At 52.9% G+C, this 13,019-nt stretch overlaps 1 protein-coding gene across 1 annotated transcript; it reads left to right on the top strand.

The window, feature by feature from the left end:
- Positions 1–1,364: 1,364 nt before the first annotated feature.
- Positions 1,365–11,633, top strand: SRM (spermidine synthase). The gene is made up of 8 exons (XM_020974014.2): positions 1,365–1,625; positions 2,689–2,809; positions 6,091–6,183; positions 8,776–8,929; positions 9,315–9,398; positions 9,932–10,077; positions 10,839–10,961; positions 11,260–11,633. Exons 1-8 carry the CDS (start codon positions 1,483–1,485, stop codon positions 11,275–11,277), a joined length of 882 nt encoding a protein of 293 aa, XP_020829673.1. The 5' UTR covers positions 1,365–1,482; the 3' UTR covers positions 11,278–11,633.
- Positions 11,634–13,019: the final 1,386 nt, after the last annotated feature.

Here is a 13,019-nt window from a genome sequence, read left to right on the forward strand (position 1 = left end):
AGGGCTTCAGGTCCTTGGCATTATAACCACATGTAGGGTAATTAGCATCTAATATTCTGTAATTAACATGCTTAATGTAATTCTGTTTCTGAGAAGTTATTTGACATTTTCATAAAAGCAGAAAGCATATTCACACCCAGAGAGCAAAGCCCGGTTTATCAAAAAATGATATGCCAGTCTCTCCTCGGTGTTGAATATGTATGCATGTATTTTGCCTCTTCCAGAATACTGATGGTAAAATTAGAAACGCTCATTTAGGGGACTTGAGCATCATTTCAATTCAGAGGCAAAACAGCGTTTTCCTTTTATTACTGTCACATCCCCAGCAGTGTGCTAAGCTCTCAACGAATCCAAACGGGTGGAGGTGGGAGGAGGGAAAAGTCTGCTGAATTTATCTTCGAATTACCTTCCGTTGAAGTTGTGTTGCTATGATTATATGTTTAAAGAAGATAGAGAACCAGAGCTCCTAGCAAGCCACACTATTGAAGCCCAGGCTCCATCAGTGATACAATCTAGGCTTGTGCAACAAAGTAACCGTCCTCCCAACAATGTAACCGGGTTAATTTCTTCTTGGTTTTCAAGAATTTCAAAGGCCCCCAAGGACTTGTCAGTTTCTCAAAGTCCGGACTGAGAGAAGAGCGGGCACTGGGACGTTTGAGCCCAGATGGTCTGTCTTAGAGACTGACCTCCGATTCCCACCTTCAGCCCCACCACGCTGGGAAATGGCAAGCCGAGGGCGTATTGAAGCTGAAGCCCCCTTCCCTCGTTCCAGGAAAAACAAACAAAAAAAAAAAACCAGTTGCACAACCCCACCCCAGCCACTGCTTTAAGGGCTAGATTCCTCTGGCACGTTTCCCGCAGCAGCCTCGATAAGCACCACTAAGCCTTCTTCGTCCGGGCTGGGGCCAAGGTTTGAATGGATGCGGGGGAGGCCGAGCAGGCGGCCAAGCTCTCGCTGCACCCACTGAAGAAGCCCTGGGGCAGTCCACAAGTGGCTGCACCGAGGGCATGCCCGGGGCACCTGGCCCGCAGCCCTGCACTGGGGGCTGAGCGGGGGACAACTGCATAGCCCCGGTGCCCCGGGACACGGAAGCCCGGAGCCGGACCCGCACCCCAAGCCCACCTGCCTTCCTCTCCAGCCCCCACGTGGCCCACCGAAGGAGTCGCACAAACCTGCTAGCGATGACAGACAGCCTGCTCCAGCCACTAGGCGTCCGGGTGCAGACCCGCGGACCAATGAGCGTTCGTGGGGCCAGGGTTGCTTTTGGGCTCGCTGGTTGGCCCAAGGGGCGGCTACCCGTCGGCCATTGGTGGAATCCGGCTCCGCCCCTGGGCCCGAACACCGCCCCTCCCCTGCCGAACACTGTCCCGGCCGGGCCCCGGGGTTAGGCTGCGGCGCGGGCTGGCGGGAGGGCAGCAGGCGGGTGCTGCTGGCCCCGTTGTGCTGCGGCCGCCACGGCCTGTGCGTCCCCCGGCCCCGCCATGGAGCCTGGGCCCCCCGCCATCCGCGAGGGTTGGTTCCGGGAGACGTGCAGCCTGTGGCCAGGCCAGGCCATGTCCCTGCAGGTGGACGAGCTGCTCCACCACCAGCGCTCCCGCTACCAGGAGATCCTGGTCTTCCGCAGGTACCACGGCCCTACTCCCCTCTTCAGCCTTGCCCGGGCCTGGCTCCCACCTTCCCCAGCCCCGCGCCTGCTCTGGCCTGGTTTCATCCCTCCGCCTTGCAGGACCTGCTCCTTCTCCCCTCTGCTATCTCCTCCCTGTGGTGCTCTCTCCTTCCCTCCCAGCTCTACTCCCCCAATCCCCTTCTCTGCTCCTCCTGCCCCCCTGCTCTGCTCCCTCTGCCCCCCTGCTCTGCTCCCTTCTACCCCACAGCTGTCTACTCCTTCGCTCCCCAGCCCTGCTCCCGCCTGCCCTACCCTGCCCAGTTCTCCATCCTCTACCTCCCCAGCTGTTCTTCTTCCTCTACTCCCCCCTTCCCAACCCAGTCCTCACCCGGTTTCCTCCTTAGCCTCTGTTTTTTGTTTTTTTTTTTCCCCTTCCCCCAGGGTCCTTCCTCATCCCGGTTCTCTCCTCCCTAACCGAGCCATATCCCATTTTCTGACCTCACTTGCCCTGACTCTTCTTCCTCGTCTGTGGTCCAATCTAACACCACCCGTCTCATCACAGCTGGTCTGCCTCCCAGGAATCTCAGTCTGACTCGGTGCTATGTCCCCTCAGTTCCCATCATCCTGGTTCCCTCATTTCTCTCCATATTATATTTTCTATACAATCCCTTCGTTTTCTTTTTCTTTCCTGTTTTTCTTCACTCCCCACCCCACCCCCCGCCCCCATCTCCAACCTTTTCCCTATTCAGGGTCAGGGTTTTAAAGCTATCCCCCTTGAGGACTCCTTTGCCTCTCTAGAAAGGCAGGCTGGGGGGAGGAGGGGAGAGATAGGAAGTAGAGAAAGCCCAGGGCTTGAGGCATTGAACTCCTATGCTAGCGGGTAGCCCAGGCACACGCGGCTTTGAGACTTGCCACGTTTGCTGGTCTGGCCCAGGGACCAGCTGGCAGCTGTTTGTCAAAACCCTCCTAGGGAAGTAAATTAATTGTCTTGGGGGAAAGGGGGGATGGGTCTGCTTTCTGTGTGTCACTGAGGTGCCCCTGTGGTCCCTGACACACTCTCTCCTTGGGGGGGCTTCTGCAGTAAGTCCTACGGCAACGTTCTGGTGCTGGATGGAGTCATCCAGTGCACAGAGAGGGATGAATTCTCATACCAGGAGATGATTGCCAACCTGCCCCTCTGCAGCCATCCCAGCCCACGAAAGGTAATGGGCAAGTGTGCGTGAGGTCTTTGGGGAGGTGGGGAGTGAGGGTGTCACCATTAACGCAGTTAACAGGAAAAGGACTGAATCTGGACTCAAGAGGACCGGCTCTCCAATTCTTTCTCAGCTCCTCTCTACCAGTGTGCTTCTCAGCAAATCACTTCATCATACTGGGCCTCAGTTTCCTTGAATGGATTAGACTAGATAATGTCTAAAGTTCCTTCCAGCTCTGACATTCTGTGATTTCATGGTCTTATGAACTCACTAACCAGCTCTGGGTGGTTTCGAACCTATTAGGGAGAGCATAGAACCCTGGTTTACTGTCCCAGGAACTCAGCAGTTTGCCCAGGATCTAACTGATTTCTGGGGCCACACACCCTGTCCTCTAGGCAGAAGAGAAAGGCCAACATCTAGAAGAGATCTGGGTTACTGAGAGCGCAGGCAGGTACAAGCATTCTCTGAGTTCCTAGGCCCTCTCAGAGAGACCCTCCTGATGAGCTTAAGAAGGGGGAACACCTTATAATAGAGTGGAAAGAGGCACTGTCTTCCCCACTTTTCAAAATATTCTTTCCAGATCTAAATACGTGATCCAAAGGGAAAGGAGAGTTTAGCCTCTTGGTTGAGTCAGTTCTGAATGACAGGTCATAGGTCATTGATTTAGAGTTAGAAGGGATCTCAGAAATCATCTCCTCCTTTGACAGGTGAGGAAACTGAGGCCCAGAATGATTTTAAGTGACTTGCCTCATGTCATACAGATTGAAAGCAGCAGGGCCACAGTCTGGATCTACCAGTTTCTCATTCAGCAATGTGGGATAGTCCTTGCTCTGTGTTTACTTAAGAACTTTGCCTTCTCCTGGGTCTTTGATGTCTGTCCTGGCTCAAGGTTTGGCTTCCTTCTTGGCCATCCTGTTCATCAGAAGTAGATGTGTCCCCGGGGTTTGGGATCTCAGAGCTGCACGAGAATTGAGCGGCCCCATCTCAGCCAATCTGTGCCTGGCCGCCAAGTGATGTCCCAGCCTCTGCTTGTGCAGGGGAGAAAATGCTGGCTTGAGGATTAGTGAATCAGCCCCTAGTTCAAATCTTGGCTCTGCTGCTTAATTGGGTGTGTGATGCTGGGCTAATTAATTACTTAACCTCTCTGGACTTCAGCCTCATCTTGTTGAAATGTGGCCCTTTTCAGCTGGGAAGGGAGAACCAGCTATCTCTGAGGCATCAAATTCCACTGTTGGGAAGAAAGAGAAAAAAAAACCACCTAGCATCAAGCTTAAGTTGGTGTCTGCAGCCTGTTTCTGCTCCCTGGGGTCCAGAGAGGTCAGAAGAAATTCCTCTTCCCTGTAACAGCCCTTCCCAGATCCTTGAAGGCAGCCTCCCACAGTCCTTTCTTCTCCAGGATCAACATCCCCACCTCCTGTCACTTGATATAGTCTCAGTCAGCTCCCTTCAGCAGCTTAATTAATGCTTGTGATCACTTTCCTCTGGGTGCCACCAATGTCGTTCCTTCTGAGGGGGGGTGGCACCCAGAAATGAAAGCCCTACCCCAGCTCTGTGGGACTGGGGCAGAGGGGACACTTGCCTCCTTGTTTCTGAATTCTCTGCCTCTTAATGCAGCTGGAAATCACGGTAGCTTTTTTTTATTTGGTGAGGAGGGGGTGCTGCCCATCAAACTGTGGGGCCATCAAGCTGGCCTCCTCCTTGCCTTGTTTCAGAGCTCCAGGGTCTCTAGAAGTATTTTTGTCCCCTGCCCATGCGTGACTTGGCTATTTTTGAAGATCAAGAAAGATTGTATTGAGACCAGGGAGAGAGAACGTGGAGGGAAGGAGGTGGGGGGCTATGCCAGGCCTGCCAACAAGCATTTCTTTAGCTTACTGTGTGTCAGGCCCTGTACTGAGTGCTAGGAATATAAAGATAAGGAGAAAAAAAGACAGACCCTGTCCTCAAGGAGCTTACCTTCGAATGGGGAAAAACCACACTTAAAGGGAAGCTGGGGGGGGGGGCAAACCTGAAGAAGGTTTGAGAGCTGCATTCCAACTGCCACACTAGAACCACCATTGAGAAGGAAAACATTGGACTGTCCCCCACATTCCTCTCCTACCTACCCTTCCTCTGGAATGTGGCCGAGGTCTGACAGCAGGTGTGGTGCACAGAGCCTGGGGTCAGGAGACCAGGGTCACAGGAGGGACCTTGGAAATCACCTAGTATGACCCTCCCCCACACACACACTCAAGGAAACAGAACCTTAGGAGGGGAAATAGGCTATTTGTACCGAGGAGCCCCAGCTAAGATCAACACCCAGTACTTCGAGGTGCCTGGCTGGGTTACCTTAGACAAAAACCAGTCACCCTGCTCTGTGGGCCTCGATTTCTTCCCCTGTAAAATGAACAGGGTTGGACTTCGCAGAACCTGAGAACTGGAAGGGCCACGTGAAAGGAATCCCTGCTCTAACAGGGGCACAGATCTAGACCAGGAAGGCACCAGAGAGGCCGTCTTATCACCTCCGTGGCTGTTTCGGGTTTGTTTGTTTTCAACGAACAAATCTCTTTCCTCCCACCTCCTTGGTGGAGAGAAAGAGAAGAGCTGAGCCCTGGTCACAAATAAACCTAGTCAAGCAAAACAAATTCTTGCCCGGCCACGTCCAAGAAATATTGTCTCGGTCTGCACCCTGCGTCCACCACCTGTCAGGCACAGAGGAGGAAACTGCAATTCAAGGTTAAGAGACATGCCCATAGTCACATGGGTAGGAAGTGGCAGAGATGGGATGGGGACCAGAACGTAAGCCTACTTATCTCCCAGGCCAATGTTTCTCCACCACAGCTGAATGAATGGGAGAGATGCTGTGGCCTGGCTGGTCCTATAATCCTGGCAGGGCTCCCACACCTACTAAAAGCATCAGCACCCTCACTTCAGGGGTAGTTTGCTGCTTCCGGGGCACCCCTGGCTCATTGCCTGGTAGGGAGGTGAGTCAGTCAAATAAAAAAAGGTCCCAGCCAATTGGGAGAGGCCAGGCCCCCCCTGAGCAGCAGCCACCTCACCCACTCCATTTCCATATGTTCTGGGTGTGGGCTGGGGTTGCAGGCCCTGGGTTGCTTCTCTGAACCCTGGGTCCTGGATAGCCAAGTGAGTCTGCATGTTGAGAGGGGGACAGTCAACATGAGGTGCCTGGTCCACTGGGTACAGGAAGGCCAAGTCCCTTCTGTTCCTGCAGTGGGGAGTGGGTAGAAGGCTCTTGGCCCACCGAGACACATATTTGTACCCTTCTCCTCCTATTTTTATGCTTCTCCTACCAGGTGCTAATCATTGGTGGTGGGGATGGGGGCGTCCTTCGGGAAGTGGTGAAGCACCCATCCGTGGAATCTGTGGTCCAGTGTGAGATTGATGAGGTAAGTGGTCTTCCCAGAAGAGAAGGGGGCCTACCACAAGTCCATATGTCCTTCTCCCCTCCCTTAGCATATCCCTGAACCACCTTAGCCACAGGACTTCCCCCAGGCCTCTCCCTGGGATCAACAACTTTTCAGTCACTCCACAAAGTCTGTGTGCATCTATGTGTGCTAGGTCACAGGATACAAAGAGAAAAACAGAGACCAAATTAAACTTACGTTCTATTAGGGGAGACCAGGTAAGACAAATTAAAGACATGCAGAATCAAGCGTAGCATGGCACTCTGCCTTTTCAGTGATCTTATGATTAGGGGCAGCTAGGTGGCTCGGTGAATGGAGGAGCCAGCCCCGAGTCAGGAAGTGTTGTCATTCAGCTGTTTCAGTCCTGTCTGACTCTGGGGGTTTTCTTGGCAAAGATACTGGAGCAGTTGGCCATTTCTTTCTCCAGCTTATTTTACAGATGAGAAAACTGAGGCAAACAGTGAAGTGACTTACCCGGGGTCACACAACTAGTAAATGCCTGAGGCTAGACTTGAACTCAGGTCCTCCTGAGGTGCCACACATAAAAATTAATAATAAAATAAAATTTTTTTAAAAAACCACTGAACAAACTTAAGGTTACTCAATTCCTTCTTTGAGCATTCCCTTTTGGAGTAATCGGGAGAATCTCCCTTGTAACCCTTTGTGTCCCTAATCCCTTCAGGGCCAGAGTTATCTGTTTTGTTTGTTTCCCTTCCTTGAAGACCTTTTACACATTTGCCAAAAAAAGGGAAATGCCTAAACTTTTTTAGAGAAATCTCTTCTTCTTAATATTTTTCAACTGAACTAGAAAGGTTTCTTTATCCTTCCCCAAAGTACAAGGTAATCTGGGAGTGTAGAGCTAGCAGCCCAGGAGCTTAGCGGTGGTGGAGGCTGAAAAGGCCATACCAAACTGGATTTCACTCGGTCCCTGCCCTCAGGGAGCTAAGAGTCTGAGGGTGCTGATAACTGATGTTTTAGCTCTTGTCCTCAAGGTTGCAAGGTGCTTTCTCTCCTTTGATCCTTGCTACTACCCTATGGATGACTGACCCAGGGATTCTTGACCCTCTTGAGGCCTGGAAGCTTAGAGAGATTTGCCCAGGGTCACCCACCTAATAACTGGCCAAGGTGAGGCATCTGGTCTCCCAGTCCCCCGACCTCACTCCCAAGTCTAAGATTGGAGCAAAGAGAAGTGACTTGCCACCTAGGTCAGAGGTCTGGGAGCCTGCGGCCTCGAGGCCACATATGGCCCTCTAGGTTCTCAAGTGTGTCCCTTAACTTCAGTTGCACTTGAGGACCTAAAGGGCCACGTGTGGCCTTGAGGCTGGTGTTTGGGTTAGGGGCAACTTGAATTTGGGCCTCTGAATTCCTTGCGATTTTCTCTCCCAAGAGACCAGCTTGGCTAGATCTTTGGTGCCTTGGGAGTTGGGGAAGATGAGTCAGCTCCAATTCCTTTCTCTGAATTCTTGCTCATCTAAGCCTGGGCTGGGCCTAAGCTGGAGCCTCCAGCACTGGAGGGAGCTGATCGATGAGCCCTGCCCAGTGCCCAGCGCATTGCTGGATGGGCAGAGAGCAGAAGAACAGTCTGTTTACTGTTTCCTCTGCCTTGGGTTTGAGAGCTGAGAACATGCTGGGGTGTAGGGTCAAAAGCCCTGGTTTCCCACTGAGTCCCACTCTTTACCAGCTCAGCCCTCTAGGTTCCAGCCAGACTGACCTGCTCACTGAACATTCCAAATACCAGCCCCTGGGTTGTTCTCTAGGCCCAGAACGTTCTCGGCCTTCTGGGATTTCCCATCCCCCTCCCTGCCTACTAGCGCACCCACCCCCTTCCAAAACAAGCTTATATTCACCAGAGGCAACCAGGGGTCCTAGTGCTGGACTTGGAACCAGAAAGAGCCGAGTTCAAATCCTGACTCACACACTGGCTATGGGACTTTGGGCAAATAGCTTCACCTACCTGGGCCTCAGTTTCCTCATCTGTACATTGGAGATGGTAGCACTGCCTCAGAGACCCAAGGAGCAAGGAGATGATATAATCTTGAAAGCCCCATAGAATGTGAGAGCTGTTATGAGGATTGCTTTGCCTGGGGTCTGTGTGTACTTACACATGTACACGGCTCCCCCTAGAATGTAAGTTCCTTGTGGGCAAGGACTGGTTCACTTTGATCTTTGAATCCCGTGGAGCCTGTCCCCCAGTCAGCACATAATCAGTGCTCATTGAATAACTGGTTGATCCAGATCCCAGGTGCCCCCTTCCCAGGCGCAAGTTCTCCTCCCTCAGAAATCACTTTCTGCTTATTTTCTGTATTGACTCGTGTCCATGTGTGCACATGTGCAGCAGCACGTCGCGGGGAGGGGAGGCTCGTGCATACGTGTGTGCCCATGTGCAGCAGCATGTCCCAGGGAGGGGCTCCCTCTTCCCTTGGGGCCTTGTGTTGCCAACACGTACTTGGCACAGAGGATCAGCTTAACAATGCTTGTTGACGGGAATCCTTTGAGGTGGTGAGGAGGGTGGAGCGAGTGGGGTGCTGGGGATCTGAGCACTGAGGAGCACTGAGTCCCTGCCCTCTGTCTCAGGATGTGATCCAGGTGTCTAAGAAGTACTTGCCAGGCATGGCCGTGGGCTACTCCAGCCCGAAGCTGACCTTGCACGTTAGAGATGGATTTGAATTCATGCAGCAGAACCAGGACGCCTTTGATGTCATCATCACCGACTCCTCGGACCCCATGGGTAAGCAGACGCGGGCCTTGTTTCTCCTCCCAGCGGAGGAGTTTGTCTGGGAATGGCAGTACCCCAGATTTGTCACCTCCCACAGGACTTCTAACAGCCCAGGGAAGGGGCCTGGCCGTGGGCTCGGCCCTGTTTTGCAGATGCGCAGAGAAGCATTCCCAGGTGGTGTCCTGTTCTTGGCCTTTCTCAGGAGGGGCGTCCTTGGCTTCTCCCCCCTCCCCTCCCTCAGGCCAGAGCAGACCTCCCCATCCCTCTCTCCTCCGATCCTCTTTGCCTCCACGGTGAGAGGAGGATGAGAAGCCGTGGCCAGCCAGGGTCCTGGAGCTCACCCCTTGTCTCCTCATCTCCCCCCGATCCCATCTCTGTGGCTTCTCTCTTTGCTCAGGTCCTGCCGAGAGTTTGTTCAAAGAGTCTTATTACCAGCTGATGAAGACGGCGCTGAAAGATGATGGGATCCTCTGCTGTCAGGGTGAGCTCCAGGGGAGGGCTGGCCCCGGCTCACCCTCCTTGGAAGTTTTGTTTTGACACAACAGGTGCTAGTCCACAAAAACCTCACTCCCTACAAAGTAGGTCCCTGTGGGCAAAGTTAATGTTCAGTGTAGTGGATGGAAACAGGAAAACCTGGGTTCACATTCTACCTTAGGCCCTTAGTAGCCATGTGCCTCAGTTTCCCCTTTGTAAAATGAGGGGGTTGGACTCTAAGGTTCCTTCCAGTTCTAAACCTGGGATCCCTAGGGAAGTCCCAGTGTTGAGGGAGGGGGAGGCACTGGTGGGATGGCCTGGGTGAGCTCTCTTCATGACGAGGTGACGTCTCATCCTCCCCCCACTTTTCCCCATCACCAGGTGACCTCCCCTTCCCCACCATCCCCAGGTGACCACTCCTAACATCCCCTCCTCTCCTCCCTCCCCCCCCACCATCCCCAGGTGACCACCCCCAACATCCCCTCCCCTCCTCCCACCCCTCAGGGGAGCCCATCTCACTCCCCCCCCACCATCCCCCAGGTGAGTGCCAATGGTTGCATCTGGACCTCATCAAGGAGATGCGTCACTTCTGCAAGTCTCTGTTCCCTGTGGTGGAATATGCCTACTGCACCATCCCCACCTACCCCAGCGGCCAGATTGGCTTCATGCTGTGCAGCAAGACCCCGGTGAGGCCCGAGGCACCTGTCTTTCCTCTCACCTTCACAGGGTCTCTTTGGGAGGTCAGCCAGTAGAAGAAAGCCTGCTGTCCATGGGGCTTGGGTGTAGAAAGGCAGGGTAGTTCAGTGGAGAGAGCAGGGGTCTGGCAATCAATCTCTAACCAGCCGGGTGACTTTGGGTGAGTTGCCTGCTTTCTCTGGGCCTCCGTGTCAAAGCTAGGAATCTGGACAGACAGCTCCATGTGCAGAAGATCCAGCTGGGTTGGAACCTGGCCCAGAATCCTGTATGATCCTGAGTAAATTGCTTTAAGCTCTCATTTGCTCTATAGAATGAGGAGGTTGGGCAGGCAGCCTGGTTCTGGCACTCCCTGTTCTCATCCCTGACATTCTCTGGCCACAGATCATTCCCACAATCCTTTGGTGCTTGACATTTTCCTAACACCCCCTCCTCACTCCTGCCTCCCCCTCCTCACCTGGTTCTTCCATTCCCTTCCCAGTTAGCCCAAACTCCTTAACCTACCAGAGCGACATACACCTCTACTCTGGAGCCTGCTTCCATCATGCCTTGGAGATACTAATTTCCTCAGTTTCCTCATCTCCAAAAATTAAGGGACTGTGATAGACATTTAGTCTGTGGCCCTTCCCTGGTGCATCCCCGGTGTCAGATCTGTTTCCTCAAAATGTAAGGAGCTAGACTAGGCAGTGTGGGCTTGGTTCTGGAGGCAGAGGCCTGAGGCCCTGAACGCCCCTGTTCTCCATTCCCCGCTCAGAGCACTAACTTCCGAGAACCAGTGCAGCAGCTGACCCAGGAGCAAGTAGAGAAAATGAACCTCAAATACTACAACTCGGACGTCCACCGCGCGGCCTTCGTGCTGCCCGAGTTTGCCCGCAAGGTAATAACTGGGTGCCCAGTAGCAGCAACACAGCATGGGGGCGTACAGGGTCTGAGTTCAAATTCTGGGCTCTGCCGTTGACTTCCCTGTGTGGCCTTGGGCCAGTGACTTCTGTTCCAGTTAACCCTTCTGGACTGGACAGGTGCTTTTTCAAGTACCTTCTAACTCCAGATTCGAGTTGCTAGACCTCAGCAGGAAAGATGCAAAAGTGACCGCCTCCTTCCCCCAGGGGCCCTTCTGACCCTCTGTTTCTTCACCTCTCTACCATTTGACCACCCTCCTTGCTGTCTTCCTCCAGGCCCTGAGCGATGTGTGAGGAGACCAGTGTGCCTACCTCAGCCTCTCCCAGGGACTTCAAGCCACAAGCGCCCATTCCAGGATGCCCCTCTTCCTGCTCTGAGGGCAGCGACTGGCACTCGGCACCCCCTCCCGACTGAGGACCTGCCCCTCGCCAGCCATCCCGCCTGTTGACTGAGTGTTATCGAACCCAGGCCATGATCGAGGGGCTCCCCGTGCCGTGCTCTGCTGGGCGGGTGGGGGGGCAGTACAAGATGTCTGTCTGTCTCTGTCCAGTCTGGTCAATTAGCGTCTCTTAATATTGATCATCTGTGTACAGAACGCTCCTTCTCACCTCTAACAAGCCCCTTCACCAAACAGTGTATTTATAACCGAGTGGCTTGTCTGTGTCTCTGTTTTGGACCCTTGGGTTCTACCTCAAACAAACAGTTTTCCATGAAGTTTCCCCCTCCCTTAGCAGTCGAGGCTAGGCAGGGGGTCACCTTGATCAAGTCTTGAGACCTCCAAATGAAGCTTGGCTTCAACGACCCTCCAGTTCTAAATCCGTCACCTCATGATGCCTCCTGGTTTTTCCTCAGTTCCTCATCTGTCAGAATGAACTAGCTCTCTAACATGCCTGCTAGTCTTTTGGTCCCAAACCAGTGCTAATTCTAATGGACCCTATTTAAATAGTCCTTTCAGAGACCAAGGCTTCTAAAGGAGCAGTGACTTGCCCAAGGTCATACAGGGAAAGTGAGAATTAATGTTTGAAGTCTGCAGCACATACATTGTGTAAGCTCTCTGGAGGCATGAGCTTTCTTCTCCCAAGGGTCCTAGGTGGAAGAGACATTGGAACTTACAAGAAAGTAAGCCCCTTGAGAGCAGGGACTCATTTAGTCATTTGCTAGATACCTCAGAGGATACAGAGACAACCCCTGCCCTCAGTTTTACTTTCTGATGGAGGATACACTAGCAGGCAGCAGAGGCCAAGTTCAAAGGTTCTTGGGGCTCAGACCGGAGAGGGATGAGCAGATCCTGCCCTGAGAAGGCTTCATGGAGGCTTAAGCTTGGCTTTGACTTCCAAGACCCGCTCTCAGGGCCTGCTGCCAGAGCAAAGAAAAGAAAGCGGTACCAGCCAATGACCCTTCTCGTTGGCTAGGAATGGAAGGGGCTGCCAGACTCAGGGTGGGTGTGTAGAGTTGGGAGGGGGGAACGAGGACAGCTACCGTTCCGGGAATCTGATTCGGTGTCATGGACCTTTTAGCCCATCCCGCAGAGAAATGTAACAAACATCCTCGAGGGTTCCTCACCCAGAATCCCCTCTACAACATGCCAATTAGTAGTCAGCTAACCTCTGCTTAAAAACCTTTAGGGGGTGGGAAGCACCGTTTACCTCACTAGTTGTTAGGTGGTTTTCCTTGATGTCCTGCTCAGACCATTTCTGCACGTAGTTACAAGTGATTCCTCACTCGTGGCATCCCTCCAAGGATGTGAAGACGACTATTAGGTTCCTCTCTGAGCCCTCTCATCTCCAGCTTCTATAATCCCAGTTCCTCCAACAGATTCTTGTTTGATGAGGTAAACTGTCTACTTTGTGCGAAGCAGTTTGAGGCTCTGGGAATACAGACAAAAATAAGGACACTCTGCCCCGAAGGACCTGATTTTCCTATTAGGCAGGATCTTGATACTGTACAATAATAAACCCTAGGAGCTGTTTAGGTGAGAGAAGAGAAGGCGAGAGAATAAGTAGGTGTGACATGATCTCAATAAATATTTGGAGCT

Source organism: Phascolarctos cinereus, unplaced genomic scaffold, assembly GCF_003287225.1.
Source record: "Phascolarctos cinereus isolate Bilbo 61053 unplaced genomic scaffold, phaCin_HiC Scaffold_726;HRSCAF=1367, whole genome shotgun sequence".
NCBI classification, from domain to species: Eukaryota; Metazoa; Chordata; class Mammalia; order Diprotodontia; family Phascolarctidae; genus Phascolarctos; species Phascolarctos cinereus.